The sequence below is a fragment of the Gopherus evgoodei genome, chromosome 2 (assembly GCF_007399415.2).
Source record: "Gopherus evgoodei ecotype Sinaloan lineage chromosome 2, rGopEvg1_v1.p, whole genome shotgun sequence".
In the NCBI taxonomy this organism is placed as follows: domain Eukaryota; kingdom Metazoa; phylum Chordata; order Testudines; family Testudinidae; genus Gopherus; species Gopherus evgoodei.
In genome coordinates, this window is record NC_044323.1 from 147,591,386 (window position 1) to 147,612,331 (window position 20,946).

At 58.8% G+C, this 20,946-nt stretch overlaps 1 protein-coding gene across 1 annotated transcript; it reads right to left on the reverse strand.

Annotated features, from left to right (window-relative positions):
- Nucleotides 1–6,858: 6,858 nt before the first annotated feature.
- On the reverse strand, nt 6,859–20,832 carry LOC115646219 (N-acetylglucosamine-6-sulfatase-like). The gene is made up of 13 exons (XM_030551808.1): nt 20,620–20,832; nt 15,046–15,105; nt 14,205–14,408; nt 12,979–13,044; nt 12,281–12,379; nt 11,017–11,181; nt 10,554–10,636; nt 9,910–10,028; nt 9,559–9,662; nt 9,124–9,225; nt 8,775–8,885; nt 8,161–8,268; nt 6,859–7,425 (listed from the first exon to the last, which is right to left on the reverse strand). The coding sequence occupies exons 1-13, from the start codon at nt 20,767–20,769 to the stop codon at nt 7,282–7,284; spliced, it is 1,515 nt and encodes a 504-aa protein (XP_030407668.1). The 5' UTR covers nt 20,770–20,832; the 3' UTR covers nt 6,859–7,281.
- Between the last annotated feature and the right edge of the window lie 114 nt (nt 20,833–20,946).

Here is a 20,946-nt window from a genome sequence, read left to right on the forward strand (position 1 = left end):
CTACCTTTAAATCTGCTATTGTGTGCCCAGGGAGACTGAAGTGTTCTCTTACAGGCTTTTGTATATTGCCATTCCTAATATCTGACTTGTGTCCATTTATCCTTTTACGCAGGGACTGCCTGACAAAGTGGGTATTCACCCCTGAAAACTCATGCTCCAATATGTCTGTTAGTCTATAAGGTGCCACAGGACTCTTTGTCGCTTTTAACTGTAGTTTGTAACCTATCATTTAAATCAGCAAATTTTAAAAAATGGCTCCAGAGGTGATCCTGGCAATTACAGACCGGGAAGCCTGACTTCAGTACCGGGCAAACTAGTTGAAACTATAGTAAAGAACAAAATTGTCAGACACGTCAATGAACATAATTTGTTGGGGAAAAGTCAACATGGTTTTTGTAAAGGGAAATCATGCCTCGCCAATCTACTAGAATTCTTTGAGGGGGTTAACAAGCATGCGGACAAGGGGGAATCCAGTGGATATAGTGTACTTAGATTTTCAGAAAGCCTTTGACAAGGTCCCTCCCAAAGGCTCGTACGCAAAGTAAGCTGTCATGGGATAAGAGGGAAGGTCCTCTCATGGATTGGTAACTGGTTAAAAGATAGGAAACAAAGGGTAGGAATAAATGGTCAGTTTTCAGAATGGAGAGAGGTAAATAGTGGTGTCCCCCAGGGGTCTGTTCTGGGACCAGTCATATTCAATATACTCATAAATGATCTGGAAAAAGGGATAAACAGTGAGGTGCCAAAATTTGCAGATGATACAAAACTACTCAAGATTGTTAAGTCCAAAGCAGACAGTGAAGAGCTACAAAGGGATCTCACAAAACTGGTGACTGGGCAACAACTGGCAGATGAAATCAATGTTGATAAATGCAAAGTAACGCACATGGGAAAACATAACCCCAAGTATACATACAATATGATGAGGTCTAATTTAGCTACAACTAATCAGGAAAGAGATCTTGGTGTCATCGTGGATAGTTCTTTGAAGACATCTATGCAGTGTGTAGCAGCAGTCAAAAAAGCAAACAGGATATTAGGAATCATTAAAAAAGGGATAGAGAATAAGACGGAGAGTATCTTATTGCCCTTATGTAAATCCATGGTACACCCACATCTTGAATACTGCATACAGATGTGGTCACCCCATCTCAAAAAAGATATACTGGCATAATCTCAACTATACCTATAAAATGATGGCGTCTAAATTAGCTGTTACCACTCAAGAGAGGGATCTTGGAGTCATTGTGGAGAGTTCTCTGAAATCATCCACTCAATGTGCAGCGTCAGTAAAAAAAAGTGAACAGAATGTTGGGACTCATCAAGAAACGGATGGATAATAGGACAGAAAATATAATATTGCCTCTATATAAATCTATGGTACGCCCACATCTTGAATAGTGTGTGTAGATGTGGTCATCCCATCTCAAAAAGCTATATTGACAGGGCTGGCTCCAGGCACCAGCCCAGCAAGCAAGTGCTTGGGGCAGCCAATGGAGAGGGGCGCCACATCAGGCTCTTTGGTGGTGGGTCCCTCGGTCCCTCTTGGAGCCAAGGACCAGCCGCCGAATTGCCGCCAAAGACTGAAGCGGCGGCAGTAGAGTTGATCGCGATCGTGGCTTTTTTTTTTTCCTTCCTGCTTGGGGTGGCGAAAACCCTGGAGCCGGCCCTGTACATTGAAATAGGAAAAGGTTCAGAAAAGGGCAATAAAAATGATTAGGGGTCTGGAACAGCTTCCATATGAGGAGAGATTAATGAGACTGGGACTTCTCAGCTTGGAAAAGAGACAACTAATAGGGGATATGATAGAGGTATATAAAATCATGACCGGTGTGGAGAAAGTAAATAGGGAAGTGTTATTTACTCCTTCTCATAACACAAGAACTAGGGATCACCAACTGAAATTAAGAAGCAGCAGGTTTAAAACAAACAAAAGGAAGTATTTCTTCACACAATGCACAGTCAACCTGTGGAACTCTTTGCCAGAGGATGTTGTGAAAGCCAAGAAACTAACAGGGTTCAAAAAAGAACTAGATAAGTTCATGGAGGATAGGTCCATCAATGGCTATTAGCCAGGATGGGCAGGGATGGTGGCCCCACCCTCTTTTTACTAGAAGCTGGGAATGGGCGACAGGGGATGGATCATGTTCCCTGTTCTGTTCATTCCCTCTGGGGCACCTGCCATTGGCCACTGTCGGTAGACAGGATACTGGGCTAGATGGACATTTGGTCTGACCCAGTCTGGCCACTCTTGTGTTCTAACCAACTCTGATCTCTCTGCCTGCTACTTATAATTCCTCGCAATCGATCTTTCTGATAATAAATAGAGGTTATATTTCTCCAAGCACAGTGGGGTTTTGGTTGACTCTGAGCTCAAGTTAACAGGGGCTGATGCCTGTTCACTACCCTTTGTCGAAGCGGTGAACTGATGAATGGGTTTGCACTGTCCAAAGGGCCCTTAAGCAGAGGAAGACGGTGCAGTTCTGGGGAACGAGGCTGGCGGCTGGGTGAGGGGCTGGTGACTTGTGCGAGGCTCAAGGAGTGTGCGGTGTAGCTGGGTGTGGGGCTCCCCATGCTGGCGGTGACACTGATCACAGGCTGGGGTTGCTGTTTGTTGCTGGCAAGGCTTTGTGAGGGACAGCCAGGCTGGCGAGCTGGGCCAGGGGCCCAGCGGTCACAATCCTGGGCTGTACTGGGAGATCCCGTCACACTCTCCACGCAGGACAGGCTAGAGGAGCAACTCAGCCACCACAGCCCCGGCTTAGCCAGCAGCTGCCACTGACCCCCCAGCTCCTGGGGCTGGGACCATCACTTACCTAGCCGCTTGGGGGGTGAAGGCGGGGTCTGAGGCCTGTGGGGAGAAGACACAACAGGAGACCCATGAACTTCCCTGCTCCATCCCTACTGTGCCCACATCATCCCCAGCCTGCATAGCCCCCCATGCCCACATCACCCCACTGCCCCACCCCCCACGTCACCCCCACCCCACATAGCCCCCCATGACCACAACACCCCACTGCTCCGCCCCACACGTTACCCCACCCCGCATAGCTCCCCATGCCATCACCCCCACTGCCTCCATCACCCCCACTGCCTCCGTCACCCCCACTCCCGCATAGTCCCCATGCTGACATTGTGCCAATGCCCCCCTACATCACCCTCACCCCGCATAGCCCCCCATACCCACATCACCCCACTGCCCCACCCCCCATCACCTCCACCTCGCATAGCCCCCCATGCCCACATCACCCCACTGCCCTGCCCTCCCACATCACCCCACCCCGCATAGCTGCCCCATTGCCCACATCACCTCACTGCCCCCATTACCCCCACCCCTGCATAGCTCCCCCATGCCATCACCTTGCTGTCCTGACCCCACATCTCCTCCTGCCTGCATAGCCCCCCATGCCCACACTGCCCCACCCACATCACTCCCACCCCATATAGCCCCCTATGCCCACATCACCCCACTGCCCTGCTTCCCCACATCATCCCCACCCCCACATAGGCCCATGTGCCGTTATTGACATGAACTGTGACCGTATAGATCATTGTTGCAACCATTGTTATGTATTTGCAGCAAATATTGTACAAAAGTTGTCATGTGAGGTGTCTATGGAAAGGTTATGATTTGCTGATTATGATTATGCTATCTGTATGGGTGTATCATGTTTGTAGTTGACGTTATGAACATTGGCTATGTACTTGTATCTCAATGTGTTTTGATTCTAAGTAGCCTCAGTGAAGCATTTGGTCAGCTTCTTGAGAAACGACTATTCTCAGAAAGAGCCCAGACAAGAAACACTGAACTGACAATGGTCTTTGGCAGACGCCAACCCAAATCTGAGCTTTCCTGGGAACGTTCAAACTAACATGTAAACAATGGCGTCAGCCTGTAAAGAACTGAATCATGCATGGACATGTGACTTGCCCATTTGACTCCAAACTCCATCTTGCTGCTGTAATTTCCATAGTAAGAATAAAGGGGTGTCCTTCCACATTTCAGAGGATATGAAAGGCTGCTGCATCTCCTCCACCTTATCTTCAACCCTGCTTCTTGCCTCTGGAGAAACTTTGCTACAAACGGAAGCTCTGAACAAAGGACTGATGACCCATCCCAGCGGGGGATGTTCCAGAGACTTGATTTGAACCTGCAGTTTATTCCATCACTGCTACAAGCCTGAACCAAGAACTTTGCCATTACTGTATGGAATTGATTCCATTTAACCAATTCTAGCTGTCATCTATATTTTTTTCCTTTTATGAATAAATTATGAATCCTTTAGATTTTAGATTCTAAGGATTGGCAACAGTGTGATTTGTGGGTAAGATCTGATTTGTATATTGACCTGGGTCTGGGGCTTGGTCCTTTGGGATCAAGAGAACCTTTTTTTTCCCTTTTACTGGGGTATTGGTTTTCATAACCATTCATCCCCGTAACGAGTGACATTGGTAGTGATACTGGGAAACTGGACTGTCTAAGGGAATTGCTTGTGTGACTTGTGGTTAGCCAGTCGGGCAAAACCGGAGTCCTCTCTGGCTGGCTGGTTTGGTGCCTTGGTGTGCAAAGGGACCCCAGCCTGGAGCTGACTGCCCTGTGTGACAAACTGGGACTGTTCTTAATGTGGTCTGGGAATGCTGAGTGGGGAGTGTTGCCCTGGGAGGACGGTTTGCACTGGGGGATGGGAGACTGGCCTGGAGGGAGGATACCTGAGCATGTAACGTGAGAACCCAGGAAGGGGTTAGAGGCCAGGTGACATCTCTGCCCGGGAAACTGAACAAAGGCTGGGGGAGGAGACACTGGGGGAGAGAGGGTTTCAGGAGCTGGCTGGGGTAATGGAGGGATTCCCCAATGGGTTTCTGATTCCCCAATGGGGCTGTCGTGCCCCTGGGACGCCAAGATGGACCTAATTGGGGAAGGTCTTGTTGTCCGTGCCTGCAAGACCTGTCTTGGATTGTGTTCCTGTCATCTAAATAAATCTTCTGCTTTACTGACTGGCTGAGAGTCACGGTGAATCGCAGGACGCCGGGGGTGCAGGGCCTTGTCTCTCACACACTCCGTGACACCCTGCTCTAAGCAATCTGTCCTGAATTGACACGCAGAAGTGTCTCACCGAGGGCAGCATCATTACAGCCCTCCATGCCCATATCACCCCACAGCCCCTCTATCACCCCCATCCCCGCATAGCCCCCCGAGCCATCACCCCACTGCCCTGCCCCCACATCACCCCCAAATATCCCCCGCATGCCATCACCACCACCCTGCACAGCCTCCCCGGCCCACATCACCCCACTGATCTCCCACATCAACTCCCCACACAGCATCCCATGCCCACTGCACCCCACAGCCCATCACCCCACAGTCCCCCATGCCCACATCACTCCTGCACAGCCCCCCCAAGTCCACATCACCCCAACCCCCACATAGCCACCCCCCATGCCATCACCCCCTGCCTGCACATTTTGCCTGTGCCCTCCCTGCCTAGGCTGACCAGACAGGAAGTGTGAAAACTCAGGACATTTTCATTTTCTGGGTGGGGTGTGGGGATAGTTGCATGTATAAGACAAAGCCCCTTGCTGGTCACCAGATCACAGCCCCCCACGTGCCTGTCTCACCCCCAGGGACTAATTCCCCCCGGCAGGGACAGGGATGGGCCCGGAGCGGGAAAAGGGCTGGTGCTCCCTGGGCTGCCCCTCACTGCTACTCACGGGCTGCGGCTCCTCCCGAAGATGTTCTGCAAGGAAGCCAGAGTGGGGTCAGGACAGGAGGGGGCCAGTGGGAAGCCTATCCCTGAACCAGCCCCAGCATCCCCCTCTTCCCCCCCATGGCACCCCCACTCCCCATGGCACCCCCCACCCACTACGGCATCCCTTGCTGGATCTAGTAGCCAGCCCTGTCTCCCCCGCCCCCAAGATGGGACGTTCAGCCTGGGGGTGAGGCTGGGGCTGCAGGAGACTCAAGCTGATGTTTATCACTATGGGGAAGCAAGGTAAAAACAGCTGGGAGCTTTCCCAGGAGAGCCCCAGGGTTGGGGTAGCAGGGGCTGTGGGTCAAGAGTGAGGGGCACTGGCAGAGCTGGGGGGAGCCCAGGGCTGGGGTAGCAGGGGCAGTGGGTCAGGAGTGGGGAGCACTACTAGAGCTGTGGGGGGAGCCCAGGGCCAGGGTTTAAGGTAACAGGGGGCTGTGGGTCGGGAGTGCGGGGCACCAGCCGAGCTGGGGGGAGCCCAGGGCAGGGGGCTGCAGGGCAGGGATCCCGAAGATGCTCATACCCCTAAGCCATCCCTGCATGGAGCTGCCCCCCGCAGGCCCTGCTCTCTGACCCCCAGATCCCCAAGCGCTCCCCTGGACTCACCATGCTGGGAGACGTGGACCAACCCTGCCAGCCCAGCAGCAGCACCAATGCAAATGGCCCAAAGGGCACAAACCCACATTGTGCTGGGGATTTGCATGAGCCATGGGCGGGGGGAACAAGACAGGGAGGGGTAGCTCAGTGGTTTGAGCATTGGCCTGTTAAATCCAGGGTTGTGAGCTCAATCCTTGAGGGGGCCATTTGGGGATTTAGTTGGGGATTGGCCCTGCTTTGAGCAGGGGGTTGGACTAGATACCTCCTGAGGTCCCTTCCAACCCTGATATTCTATGAGACAGGAAGGAGCACAGTTTGGCCCCGTGAATCCCCGTCCTCCTGAGCCTCTGGGCTAGGGGAAGGTGCCAGAGAGGTCTGCAGAGGATCTAGGGAGACTGGTTCCTGCTCCCTGACAAGGCCCACAGGGGATCTTATGTCTTGTCAGCAGCCCAGGTGAGGTCGCAGGGCTGAACCCCCAGGAAGGAACACGCAAACAGTCGAGCCCCTTCTACTAACCAGAGTTTATTTCACCTTCATGTCACAGGGCAGGGGGAAGATCAGAGACCTTAGCAGCTTCCAGAGCCGGGGGAGGTGGAATCGGGCGGAGAGGGGGCACCAGAGGCAGGGGAGGGGCGGGAGGATGGGTGGAGCAGGCACAGCTACCAACGGGTGAGGACAGAAATATCCCTGATGGCAGAGCCTGAGTCTGGGGGCAAATACTCCTGCCCTATGGGAGGCAGCAAATGGGGGGTGGCTGCTGAGGACCCCTGTCCAGGCTCAGGCTGGGGGAGCCCCTTTATCCAGCCCCTGGCATCCTGTGCTGGGCTCCGGGGCCGAGGTCGAGGGGGGCAGGGCCCATCCAGCCCCAGGTGTTTGATGTTTTCTGAGTTGTTGGCACCCGCAGGCGGGTTCCTGGCACAGTCGGGGGTGGGTGCCCCTAGGCCCGGCAGCTGGGCCCCTCGCAGGCCTGGAGCTTGATCAGCCGCTGGTTCAAAGCCTCCAGTAGGGTGGGGTCCACGCGCCGGGCAACGTTGTGGAGCTGGTGGGGGTCGGCGGTCAGGTTGTACAGCTCCACGAAGGCCTGCAGGAGCCGCACCAGTCAATGGGGAGCAGGGCAGGGCCCGAGTAGCCCCCGCCCCCGCCCTGGCAAACCAAGGGGCTCAACGAACCAACGGCCTCCCTGGGGGCTGGAACCAGGACACCCTCGGAGCCCCAGATCCGGCGCCAGGCCCAGCCCTGCCCAGCTCTCCGCCCCACCTCGCCAGGGGGCAGAACCAGCCCTGCCCAGCTCCCTGCCCCAGGGGACAGGCCCAGCCCTGCCCGGCTCCCCGCCCCACCTCGCTAGGGGGCAGAACCAGCCCTGCCCAGCTTCCCCCGACCCGGGGGATAGGCCTAGCCCTGCCCAGCTCCCCCCCTCAGCTCGCCCAGGGGGCAGAACCAGCCCTGCCTGGCTCCCCGCCCAGGGCTGCCCAGGAAGGACCCCCACCATAGTTCTTCGGGGCACTTTGGCGGCTGGTCTCTGAGCGGAAGGACCCCCGTCGCTGAATTGCCACTGAAGACCCAGAGCGGAAGAAGCTCCGAGGCCCGGACCTCGCGAAAATTTTCTGGGGCCCCCGGACCGAGTGAAGGACCCCGCTCCAGGGGCCCTGAAAAACTCTCATGGGGGCCCCAGCTGGGCCCAGGGCAAATTGCCCCACTTGCCCCCCCCTCTGGGCGGCCCTGTTCCCACCCCGGGGGACAGGCCCAGACCCCATGCAGCCTAGGGGGCTGTAGCCAGGGGCACAGGGCTGGCTGCAGAGTCGGGTACCCGGTTCACCTGGCGGTCAGCAAACTCGCAGTACTGCAGGCTGTGGGGGTGCAGGGCTCGGACGCAGGCGTAGGTGTTGTTGAAGGCGTCTTCGCACACGCAGTCAGGAAAGCATTGCTGGGGGCCAGGGGTCAGTCAGTGCATTACAGCATCTCCCACCCCTGCTGACCCCCCCTTCACCACAGACCCACCCACTGCCGATATCCCATCCCCCGGCCTTCTGACCACCACTTCACAGCAGAGGGCCCAGCTCCTCCAGCCAGCTGGACTGAGCTGTGACAGGCTGTCCTTATGGGGTGCAACCCCTGCCCCCAGTGCACTGCAGCCAGTGGGGCCCCCAGTCCAAGTATTAGGGGCTGGGAGCCAGCTCTGGGCACAAGGGACTGGCGATCCCTGGGGAAGGAGGGGGGAGGGAAGGTGCCAGAGGAAGCACCCTGGGCGCTGGGGTTCTGTGCAGGGCCAGGCAGGGTGCCTATAGGCTGGGCAGGGTGAGGGGGTTGTAAATGACATTGTGTGGAAATCAGCTGCTTTGCATGGCACCACCGGCAGGAGGAGGGGAGGCCTGGCCCTGACTGCTCCCCCGCGGGCCCTGGCAGCGATGGGCTTGGCCTGCACGGACTCACCGATACCCCTGGACCCAGGGCTGGGCAGGCTGGGTCCCCGGTCGGGAGTCCCTCCCCTGTGTACTGCACCAGGAAATCCGCCCGCCATGCGCTGGGCTGCGCCGGCGTCACCTGGGGCCAAGCACATGGTGGTTAGATCAGCCCCCCTGCATGGAGCCCCCCCAGCCAGTGGCTGTCCCGCTTCCCACAGCGCCCCCTGCTGGGGTTGCCAGGAGCTCCCCCCAAGCCAGCGGCTTCCTCGCTCCCCACAGCACCCCCTGCTAGGAGAGGCCAGGGTTGAGGTCACCGGGTGCTCCCCCCCAAGGTTTGCCCCAGCCCCTCACCCGCCCAGTGCCCTGGGCAGCATCACCAGCAGCGGCAGGAAGGACTGCCCATCCATGGCGGTCTGCGAGACGTTGAGGCCAGCGATGTCCAGGAACGTGGGCCCCAGGTCAATATTGAGGATCGGCTCCTGGGCAGGGGAGAGGGGCACAAATCACCATGAGTCCTGGGGCTGGTAAGAGAGGACAGGCCCTGGCCTGGTCCCTGCTCTGGCTCCGGCACATCCACCTGCCCAGCTCCCACCCAGCCCAGCTCCGCGGAGCTGGCCTTGATGAGCAGGGGCTAACTCAGAGCAGTGCTGACAGGACCCAGGCATCCTGGTTCCTGAGGAGGGCAGGGCCGTGGGGACAGGGAGGGGACTCTGCCACTCCCTGGGCACATGAACGACCCCCGCAGGGCACAGGAACCCGGATTTCCCATGAGCCTCGGTGGCAGCATTGCCCCCTGGGAGGGGGGCACCTACCAGTCGGGTCTGGTTCGCTTTGATGCCCGGCCCCCGCACCAGCAGCGGCACACGGATGTCGAACTCGTACAGCTGGCGTTTATCGATGGGCAGCGAGAACTGGCCTGCGGGGAGGGCAGGGGTCAGCGCCAGCCCCCACCCAGGTAGCCCCCTCCCGCACTGCCTGCAGGGACCCTGTGGGGAGACCCCACCCACCAGGACCAAGGGCTCAACTGCCCTGGCACTGGTGTGACACTGGGCTCTGGGGATGGAACCAGCGACCCCTAAAACCGGAACCCCCCATGCTGAGCCCACAGGCCCGGCACCAGGGAGCCCAGGTGCTGCCCTGCAGAGGGGTGGCAGGGGGCTCACCTGCATGGTAGCCATTGTCCGAGGTGTAGAAGACGTAGGTGCTGGCCAGCAGGTCCAGGGCCTTTAGCCGGCCCACCACCCTCTCCACCAGGTCGTCTACCGAGAGCAGAGTCTGCCACCTGCGGGCACACGGGGGTTATCGTCCCCAGCCCCCAGCTAGGGACCTGTTCCCACATGGGCTGCTGCACCCCAAACCGGGATCCCTCTCCCTCCAGCCGCCAGCCAGCACTGCCCCCCCGGGGAAAAACCACCACCATGGGTCCCTCAGCCCTTAGAGCCACCAATCTCTGAGCAGACCAGATCCGTGTCCCCCCACCAGATATCCCAGCCCAAACCCCTAGGCCCCCCCAGCTGGTACCCCCACAACCCGTCCCACATCAGACTAATGCAGTCTCTTCCATACATCCTCAACTCTCCCCCCCCCCCTCGCCCCCGCAAGCCAGCCGGGGTCACCCATCCCTCCCGATCCCTGGGCAGAAACCTGGCCATCTCCTGACCCCCACCCAGGCCCTCTATAACCGTCCCAGTCCCCTCCCGCAATGTCTTCCCACCCTGCCCCCTCCCAGCCAGCTCAGCTGCCTCTGGCTCTGATCTGTGCTGCACTGGGCTCCTTTTGACCCCCCCGTGGGGTGCAGCCCCCTCACCTCTCCCTGTAGGCCTTGTCCAGGAACTCGATGGACGTGTTGGCCATGGGACTCCTGGCCTGTCTCACCAGCCAGTGCTTGTCCTGCAATAGGAAGGGGGGATGATGGGGGGAGTATCTCTGACTCCCCAGCCCAGGGCGCAGCCTGGGAATGAGGCTCAAGTCCCTGCAGGGCCAGCTCAGCCCTCCCTCCCCGCATAACATCTGCCCCGAGGGGGCATCACAGCACAGGGGACTGCATGGCCGCGGTGCTGGGGGCAGGGCTGGAGAACAGAGCGAGGGCTCCTGGTGCCCACCCCATGATCACACCACTAGCCCACGGCCCCCTATGACAGCAGCCGTTTGCCTGATGGTGCATAGGCAACGCCAGGGGAAAGACCCCACCCCCACCCCGACCCAGCATGGGACCTGCAGGGCTGCGAGATGCTGGCACGGTGCGTGGAGGGCACCTCGTCTCCACTCACCTTGCCGTGGACATTGAAACTGCCATTGCGGGGCGCCTTGGTGGTGCTGTAGGCCATGGCGTAGCCTGGCGCCGCGGTCCATGGGGAGTGGGCGGCGGGCGGGGCCAACACCATCAGGAAGGGTGGGTGGGACCACTTCTGCAGGAACTCCAGGCTCCGGTTGGTCTGCAGGCAGGATGGCAGAGACCTTGCTGATGGGGAGGGAGGACAGCATCCTGGGGACCAGACAGATGGACCCACCCAGGGAGGGGATGGAGATGGAGAGCTGTGGGCCAGTGGGGGCGGGGCGGAGCTGTGGGGGGAGGCTTGTGTCACCCCACAGCACCCGCTCCAGGCAGGGATCAATAGGGTTCTGAGGAGGCCTCCCCAGCCCCTACTGGGCAGCCATGAGAGGCGGGTGGGACAGGGCTGGGAGGGACATGGGGGTGGGGAAGGGGGCTCAGGGCTGCAAGGGGAAGGGGTAGGGAAGGGGGTGGGAGGAGTGCGGGGGGGGCGTTCCTAGGAAATGTCAAGTTTTGTAAAAAGCTGAAATGGGGAATATTGCCCATGGGCGATGCCACAGCAGTGCCTCCTGGGAGCTGCAGTTCAGGCACCCATCCTCCCCATGTGCTGGACTCCCTGTGGTCGGACTACATCTCCCATGATGCACCGTGGCCTCCTCTCTTAGCGAGAGGAGGTGCACATGGTGACTGTCGCTTAGGCACAGTGCATCATGGGAGATGTATTCAGAGAAGGATGGGTAATATACGCAGCTCCATCCGTGCACTGATCTAGCACCTCCTTGGGGCCGCTGGACCCTTCTCACCTCCAGCCCCTGCTGGACCCTTGCCCGTTTACCCCCATGTGGCCCTGTGCCCATGCCCATGCCCCGCGCTAGCGGTCACCCCCGAGGCGTTCACAGCCCCCAGCGCTGTGTTAGGCTCAACAAGCCCAGCTCCCCAGATTCCCCTGCTAAGACTGGCTCCTTACAGCCCTTCTCCGGGATTCACGGTGCCAGGATGGGGCGACCAGACCGGGATACTGACTGCAGACAGCCCTAGCTGGCCTCCTGCATGCCGGGATTTCCTGTGCCGTTTTCATGCCCTCTCACCTCGGCGACTCGGTTATCCCCCGGTCGGCCCCACGCCCAGCCGAGGAGCCCCAGTTTGAAGCAGAAATCCTGGGTGCGAATGACAGACCCCAACCAGCCCCAGCTCCAAGTCACTGCCAAGGTCAGCGTGGCAGCTTGGCCAGGCTGCCCAGCCGGCGCCGGGCAGAGACTCACAATGAGATCCGTGAGGTAGTCGTTCTGGTAGTGCTGGCCGTGCTGCTCTTCTCGCCCGTTCGCCGACAGGGTGTAGTTATAATAGCGGGAATTCCCTACCTGCAGGGCAGCCCAAGAGGTCAGCTGCACCCAGCCTACTTGCAGCCCCTACTCCTTCACCGCCCACTCGCGCACACACCCTGGGGTGGGGAGACTGGCTGTTACACAGAGGGGCTCACTCCCCCCCATGCATCCACAGTGTGGCCACTTCTGAGGTGACGCATGGCAACTGGTCTGACAGTGAGCACAGGGATGCCGCAGCAGGGCGGGAAGGAGAATCCTGAGGTGGGAGGGAGACACCAGAGAGGCTCTTGCTCCTCCTCTCATCACCCTCCACTATGCCCCCCCCCGGGTTCCGCCCACATCTTGTCACACAGGCTGGGAGCTCTTTGGGGCAGAGAACCGATCTGGGCTAAACCTCCACAGCCCATCACTTTGGCTCCTGGCCGGGGCTCAGTCCTGGGTCCCCCCAACCCCGAGGTTACAGACAGGGTCAACTGGGGATTACAGCGACGTGGGGCCACCTTCCACCTCCCCAGACTCGAAGCAGGAGCCCTGCCCGGGGTCCCTGCAAGGCCCCGCAAATCCCAGGCCTTCCCAGGTCAGAGCAAGCTGCAAGCCACAACCCAAAGGCTGCCGGGGGCAGAGCTGACACTCACCAGGCCATTCCAGTAAGTCCAGCCCAAGGGCACATGCTGGACGCCCCCGGCCGCGGGGTGTCCGTACTGCAAAGGGGGAGAGGCCCCGGTTACACATGCTCACTGCTCAGAGGACAAAGGAAACAAAGCAAGTTCCTGTCTCTGCCCCTCCACCCCAGCGATGGAGAAGCCCCAGCAGCCAAGCACAGCTCGGGGCTATCAGCCTCCTGGTTCAATGCCCAGGGAGTCCACCCAGACACCTCTATGGCCCCATCCACACAGTGTCCCTCAGCCTCCCAAAGTTGGATCCATTTACCCTCACGGCTCGGCTCGTGAAGCAGGGCTGGGTCACTAGCCTCATGTTTCACGGGGGAAACTGAGGCAGAGAGGCCTGTGCTATGTGTGATCTCGCACATGCGGTCAGCGGCAGAGGTAGGAGTAGAACCCAGGATCCTGATGCCCCCTGCTCTAAACATTAGCCTGGCATGGAACCCAGGAGTCCTGGCTCCCAGCCCCCAGGCTCCTAACCACTAAAGAGCCCTTGGGAGGCAACCCTGGTCCAGCAACCAGCCCTGGGCTCATCTCGCTTGCTGCACAGCTCTCTCAATTCGGCCTGCACCCGGCTCCCCAGTCCCCTGGGACAGTCAGCTCAGAAGCCCCTCGCTGGCTCTCACGGGGGCCAGCTGGGGCCCTACACTGCGGCTGGACGATGGGAGGTGCTGGGGAGCTACTGGCTGCGCCCTCTGCCCCAAATGGCAATATCCTGTTGGTACTGGGCCAGATCCTGAATACATTGAAATCAGTGGCAAAAATCCCATTGGCTCAGCGGCTGCAAGTCCCAAGGCGTTCAAACCGGAAAGTGGCTCCTGCCCTCCCCTGGCGCTGGGTCCTGGGATCCCCTACCAGCTGCCTAGGCTGTAGTGGGGAAGTGTTCCCCAGGGCATGGCCAGCCACAGGCCCTGCCGAGCCAGCCCCACTCGTAACAGATGCGGCAGGTGGCAAACTCCCCCCACCCCAAGGACTCTCCATCTCAAGCAGGCTCAGTCTAGGGTCTTCCAGTCCCCCTGCTCTAACCACTAGACTCCACTCCCCTCCCAGAGCTGGGGATAGAACCCAGGCATCCTGGCTCCCAGCCCCCCTGCTCTGCCCACGAGCCCCACTCCCTGCCCAGGTAGAGCACTCTGGCCATGGCCTGCCCTGTGTCACTCAGTGAGGTCTCTCCCCACCAGCAGGGGGTGCCCCGTTACCTGGTTGAGGTATTTGCCAGCATAGAAGGTCTGGTAGCCCTGCCTCTGCAGGTAGCTGGGGAAGGCCAGTGGCTCCTGGCTCTTCTGCCAGGCCAGGCTGCTGCAGTTGCCCTCCAGGGAGTTGTTCCTCACCAGGTGGTTGTGGGGGTAGCGCCCGCTCAGGAGGCTGCTGCGGCTGGGGCAGCACAGAGGCGTGACTGTGAACTGGGCAAGAGACGAACATTCAGACCCAGCCCCCAGTGGCTCCCCAGCCCCGGGGTCTTCAGGAGCATCCTCCGGCCCAGGAGGAGCGGCTTGTCCCCCCGCTCCCCTTCCTGGCAACAGTGCCAGGCAGTGTTGGGCAAAGGCTGCTGTCTCAAACACGTGGCTGAGGGCTGGCAGGGCCCCCCCGGGTGCAGGCAGAGCAATGGGCTCTGGTCAGGCAGCCAGGACACTCCTGGGCCTCTGAAAATGGGGGTGGGGGGATTCCCTCTGTGACGGACCATGCCTTTGGGTCATAAGGCTTCAAGTGGGTGCTGGGCTGGGGGCACCCCCAGCCATGCGGCCACAGGGGACAGCCCTCTCAGAGCCCCCCAGTGGCTCTGACCTCCAGTGCCAGGGAGCCCGTCTGCTCCCCCCCCCCAGCACTGTCTGGGGTCCCGCTTCCTGTGGTCTCTGCTCCTGGGGCAGCTCTCTGGCTCTGTCCCTGGCCAGTCCCCCTGAGCCGCATGGACAGGAAAGCAGAGGAAGAGCCATGTGTGGCCCGGACGTGGCACATGCAGCATGGCCCACGAGGGGGCCAGTTTGCCCAGTCTCTGGCGCGCATGTCCCAGGCCAGTCCCCACAGTGCCGTGGCACTCACCGCATTGGGGAAGGAGACACCCGCCTGGCCGATCAGGACTTTTGTCTTCTTCATCGGAGTCTGTAAGTAGAGACACAGAACCAGTCACCAGCCGCGAACCCAACATGGCAGGGACAGAACAACACCTGCCCTTTCAGGGAGATAAGGAACATATGGACCAGTCCGTACGGAGGCAAGAGAGGCATATAAAATAGTGGAGAGACTAGAAAGGGGAATCAGATGCTCCCATCCCCCTCTTCCATAATAGCAGCACAGTTCATGAATCTATGAAATAGCCATAGATAGCCACTAACTGCCAGGGCTCATAGAATCACAGAACGGGAAGGGACCTCAAGAGATATCTAGTCTGCTCCCTGGCACTCATGGCAGGACTGAGTATTATCTAGACTAGACCATCCCTGACAGGTGTTTGTCTAACCTGCTCTTAAAAATCTCTAATGATGGAGATTCCACAACCTCCCGGGGCAATTTATTCCAGTGCTTAACCACCCTGAGAGTTAGGAAGTTTTTCCTAATGTCCAACCTAAACCTCCCTTGCTGCAATTTAAGCCCATTGCTTCTTGTCCTGTCCTCAGAGGTTAAGGACAATTTTTCTCCCTCCTCCTTGTAACAACCTTTTATGTAACTGAAAACTGTTATCACGTCCCCTCTCGGTCTTCTCTGCTTCAGACTAAACAAACCCAATTTTGTCAATCTTCCCTCATAGGTCATGTTTTCTAGACCTTTAATCATTTGTGTTGCTCTTCTCTGGACTTTCTCTAATTTGTCCACATCTTTCCTGTAATGTGGCACCCAGAACTGGACACAATACTCCAGCTGAGGCCTAGTCAGTGCGGAGTAGAGCAGAAGAATTACTTCTTGTGTCTTGCTTATAACATTCCTGCTAATCCAGCCCAGAATGATGTTTGCTTTTTTTGCAGCTACGTTACATTGCTGACTCATATTTAGCTTGTGATTTGCTATGACCTCCAGATCCCTTTCCGCAGGACTCCTTCCTAGGCAGTCATTGCCCATTTTGTGTGTGTGCAACTGGTTGTTCCTTCCTAAGCGGAGTACTTCGCATTTGTCCTTATTGAATTTCATCCTAGTTACTTCAGACCATTTCTCCAGTTTGTCCAGATCATTTTGAATTTTTATCCTGTCCCCTAAAGCCCTGGCAACCCCTCCCAGCGTGGTCAGGAAGGAATTTACCCTACAAGGGGCTCCTTGGAACTAGGCCAGATGGACCCTGGTCTGATTCACTGGAGTGATTCCTCTGGAGCTATCCTTTGCTTTGGAAAGTGTCACTTTGACTGTCAGTTGCTTAGGTACCTGGCATCACCCTCCCCCCGCCGCACGGTGCTGTATAAAAAACAATTCACAATAGAACATGGCAATTAGGGTTAGTGATAAATGTGGAATCATTAAAGAAGAAAGACCTTAAACCTGAGAGCTCTGAGACACCCCTGGGCATTTTGGAATGCTCAGGCTTTCCCTTGGCGTCTCTGTCTGTTATGCTCTGCCCCAGAGCTGGCTGCATTTCAGAGACGCTTGGTGCATATCATTTGTGCTTTAGGAACCCTCATGGTCTGTAGAGTTTAAGGCCAGACTTGGCTGGGCCCCTTGGTCACAGGCCAGACAACCTTGCCCTGAGCCCCAAAACCTGTGTCTGACTAAAGCACATGTGGCTGCCAGGTGGGTGCAACTGGGGCTGTTCTGCATCCGAGGATAACAACCTACTACTGCTACCAACTAATTAGCTGCTAGCTCAAAGGGTAGATGCTTTACCCATGAGGGCCTGGGCTTTGACTTCCACTGAAGTCCATGGTACAGGGGGGCTGACAGACCAGAGCAGAGAAAGACCCATCTGGAAAAGGGAATCTTTCTGTGACAAAGTGGGAATTTTTCATATTTTGCATGGATAGTGTATGTGCCTCAGTTTCCTCATGTGCTGCATGGTTACTAGGTGGTGGGAAAAGGTTGTTTGCAGAGATCCAGGCATGACTGACCCCTAGCTGGCTGGGGCCTAGTTCCATGGAGAGCCCAAAAGGACAATGATCACTCCAATTCCCTGGATATTTGGTACCTAGCAACTAAGGCATGGATGACCCTCCCTCCCCGCTGCAGGAAGCCATCTGGGTGGGAGCAGCTGGAGAACAAAGGGCTGCGGAGGGGCCAGGTGGGGGTGTTAAGTGCGGGGCTGCGGAAGCAGGCGTGGGCAGGCAGAGGGCTCTGGGCTGACCCTGCTGGACAGGCTGTCACTTTCTGCTCCCTCTGCTAACCAAGGACTTTCTACCTTGTTTTCCAGACACCTCATAAACCCGACTGCTTCTGCCACGCTGGCTGAGCGGGACGGTAGTCTAGGGAAGGTGGGGTGCAGTGCTCCCTTTGGGGCTACAAGCCTCCCTCAGGTTCTAACCCAGGGGACTCGACTCGCTGCAGGGAGCTCGTGCTGTGACCCAGGGGTGCTGACGGCTCCGGGGGTCGGTCCCAGGAGGCAGGGAAGCTGAGGGGCTGGCCCCAGTGAGAGTGTGACCTTGTGGGGGCTGACACATGGAAGGGGTCCTGCAACGACTGTTCCAGAGTCATGGAGAGCTCCCCTGTGGAGCCGGAACACCCCCAGCTCAGGGAGAGCTCAGGGAGGAGATAAGGGCCGGGGCTGATCTCTTGACCTCTCTGCTCAGCCCAGCGTTTGCACAGTGGGAAGGGTGGGGGTTGCACAAGGCTGGCTCTGGAGGCGCGTGATGAGGGCAATACTAAACAGCAGCTCTGAGGGCAGGGCGGGCTCAGAGCCCAGCCTGGGCTAAATCCAGAGTCACTTCAGATTGACACCAGGACCCAAATATGACTCCGAGATCTGACTTGGGCCCAGCCACTGTCCCCTGCCTGGTCCTTGGAGTGCAATTCCCCTCCCCACTGGCTCTGCTCCTTTGATTCGCGGGCTGTCACTTGTGATTCACCCTGAGGGCAGTGCACCAGAATCAGACCCTGGCCCCTGAGCTCGGAGCTGGACCCAGAGGGGACGAGGGCGAGAGAGGAGGGGGGTCACTGCTGCTCCTCCAAGGCTGCTCTAACCCCCCAGCCCACACACCTGGCACCTCTGGATTGCACCCGGCACCCACCCAGCAAGCGGATCTCCACTAGCTGAAAATGCTCTGGCACCAAGCCCCACGGGACTGCTCAGTGCAGGATCGGGGCCTCGGAGCGCCGTGCGTAAGGTGCCAAGGCGAGAGAATCGCGTACAGGCCCCTACATGACCCAAGTGTCACAGCCCCCTAGGACTAGAGATCAGGGGGCAGAGCCTCAGCTGGTGTCACCCAGCACAGCTCCAAGCTGAGGCTGCAGCCCCTGGTTGCTAGATCCATCCTGCCGCGCCCGGGGCAGGACTGGTCCCCCCAGCACGTCCCCTTGCGCTCTGGCCTCCAGAGGTGTAGGCGGTGTTAAGGGGATGGAGCAGCCAGGCTGGAACGGTAGTGAGGGCAGGGCAGCGCCTGAAGGGTTAACGTTCAATCGCCCGGCGTAGCGGTGACCTGACACACAGCGCCCCGGATCAGCCACGCTCCCTGCAGCTTCCAGACAGGCTCTGGCTCAGCTGGACCCGGGGGAAGGCTCCCGTCCCAGAGGACAGGACACTGGGTGCTTCGCCTCGGAGTTCAGCCAGCTCAGCCCTGGGAACCCAGGAGCAGAACCAGAAGTGGAAGGAGGAAGCGGCACATGTTGTGCTGCCTGGATCACGAGTGACGGGTGCCACCGAGGGTGTTTACATCCCCCAAGCATATGGGAGTGGGGTCTAGTGCCTAGAGTAGGGGGTTGGGAGCCAGGATGCCTGGGTTCACAGCTCTTTCACTGACTTACTGTGCAAGTCCATGGCCAAGTCCCTCTTTGTGCCTCACTTTCCCCTCTGTAACACGGGGAGAATGATACTGACTCACCTTTGAGAACCCCAGGTGACAGCATCCGGGTGAGGGGGCCAATGTTAGGGACAAAGGAGGGGCAGGGGGACTCCAGGTGTGTTTGACTCAGAGGGGCAATTTCCCGCCCTCCAACGCCGCAGAGCGCGAATTCCAGAAGCCTCTGTCAACGCTCCAGTGAACCTGGGAGTGGCTCTGCATTTGTAGCCCCGAACTGCTCACAGACATTTGCTCATGGATTAGCGACCATCAGCTGCCTGCCAAGGGGAAACTGAGGCACGTGGCAGAGAAGTGACTTGCCCGGGATTGCTCAGTGGCTGGGCTGGGATCAAACACCAGGTTTCTAGGGGGGCTATGAGGTTAAGCATGAGACCCACCATTCCCACCACGAAGGTCGGACAGCCCCCTCCCTCCATCATGCCGAAGCTCCCAAGCATACCAATGATGGTCAGTCATCAACCCCACCCAGCTGCAGGATTTCCGTGGCTTCCCAGGGCAGATGGACCCCATCACGTGCCCACGTGAAGCACCACGCTTCGGAGAGCAATTCAGACCCCGCTTTTCTTCCAAACAGGGGCGACCCCCTGCCCCCTCCCCCGGGGTCGGCAGAGCTGTCAGCTCCGAGTTTGAACCGTCAGCTGCTTTGGGTTAACCATGCGTTAAATAAACCCTGCGCAGCTGCACAGAAAGCGCCAAACACCCCAGCTCCTGTCACACACCAGCGACTCGAAACAACCGCCAGGCTGGGACCGACCAGCGCCCTGACTGGGATTAGGACGGACACAGCCCCCCTCTGGGAGACAGCCCCACCCTGAAGAGCTCACAGTCTGAACAGGCGAGAGGGGAAACTGAGCCGGGGTGGTGAAGTAACTTGCCCAAAGCCACTGGCAGAGGTGGGATTAGAACCCAGTTCTCCTGGCTCCAGGACAGTGCCTTGTCTAGGGGAAGTTTAGCACTATCTGGGTCAGTCCCACTGCAGCAGGGGTAGTAGGCATGGCCAGGCCAGGCAGTCCCACTGCAGTGGGGGTGGGTGGTGTGGTCAGGTGGTGGGCCAGGCAGTCCCACTGCGGTGAGGGTGGGCGGTGTGGACGGGTGGCAGGCCAGGCAGTCCCACTGCAGTGGGGGCGGGCGGTGTGGTCGGGTGGCGGGCCAGGCAGTCCCACTGCTGTGGGGCGGGCGGTGTGGTCCGGTGGTGGGCCAGGCAGTCCCACTGGGGTGGGGGATGGGGGTGGGCCAGGCAGTAGTATTGTGTTTACTGTGTCCCCAAGGGCCCATGACATGCCTAAGCCATGGTGTGGCCATGCAGAGGGGCCGGGCCCCGATCGGAGCCCCCTGGGCCTGTGACATAGGTGGAACGTGGCTCTATCTAGCAGCGTGGATAAAACCGTGTCAGCTATACCCCCAGTCTTAGTTCATAAGAGCGGTCCCACCAGCTCTCACAGGGGCCCGGAAGCCACTGATCCTTTGCAAAGGGGGGCGACTATGGAACCATGCCATAGCTGGGTGATCAGTGCCACAGGGTCCGTGACATGGGGAGCACACGGGTGGCTCTGGCAGCATGGACGGGACAGTGGCATGTGTGACCATGTTTCACGGGGAGCGCGTAGTGGCTCTGGCAGCGAGGCCTGGGGAACGGTGCCCGTGCCCTGTGGCTGGGGAGGGGCTGGCGGCCCCGGGCACTTACCATGCCCCCGATCTCCGTGTCCTGGTCATCGGTCAGGATCAGCACGATGTTGTGCGGGCTCCGCCGGCCCCCTCCTGCTGCGCCCCCCCGCACCAGCTGCCAGGCTGAGCTCAGCACCAGCAGGGCAGCCCAGCTCGCCCGGTGCCCCATGGCTGGGCTGCGCCCCGCTGGCTGCACGGCCCCGAGCCCTCTGCCCCCTGCCCAGCCCCCAGCGCACTTTCAGGAAGCGCAACTTTGCCGGTCATATGAGAGTTGCAATTGCACAAATCACCACATGCCCCAGCCCCGCCCCCTGGCAAGCCGCGGCCCAGGTCCCGCCCCTGACGG

Bases quoted from the DNA above. Each gene is read 5' to 3' on its own strand.
- LOC115646219 (XM_030551808.1), bottom strand. From the start codon at position 20,769: ATGGGGCACCGGGCGAGCTGGGCTGCCCTGCTGGTGCTGAGCTCAGCC. The intron at 12,380-12,978 runs GTGAGTGTCAGC...GCTGCCCTGCAG, and splicing joins GGACTTACTGGAATGGCCTG to GTAGGGAATTCCCGCTATTA. The intron at 9,226-9,558 runs GTAGGTGCCCCC...TCCCCTGCCCAG, and splicing joins AAGCGAACCAGACCCGACTG to GAGCCGATCCTCAATATTGA.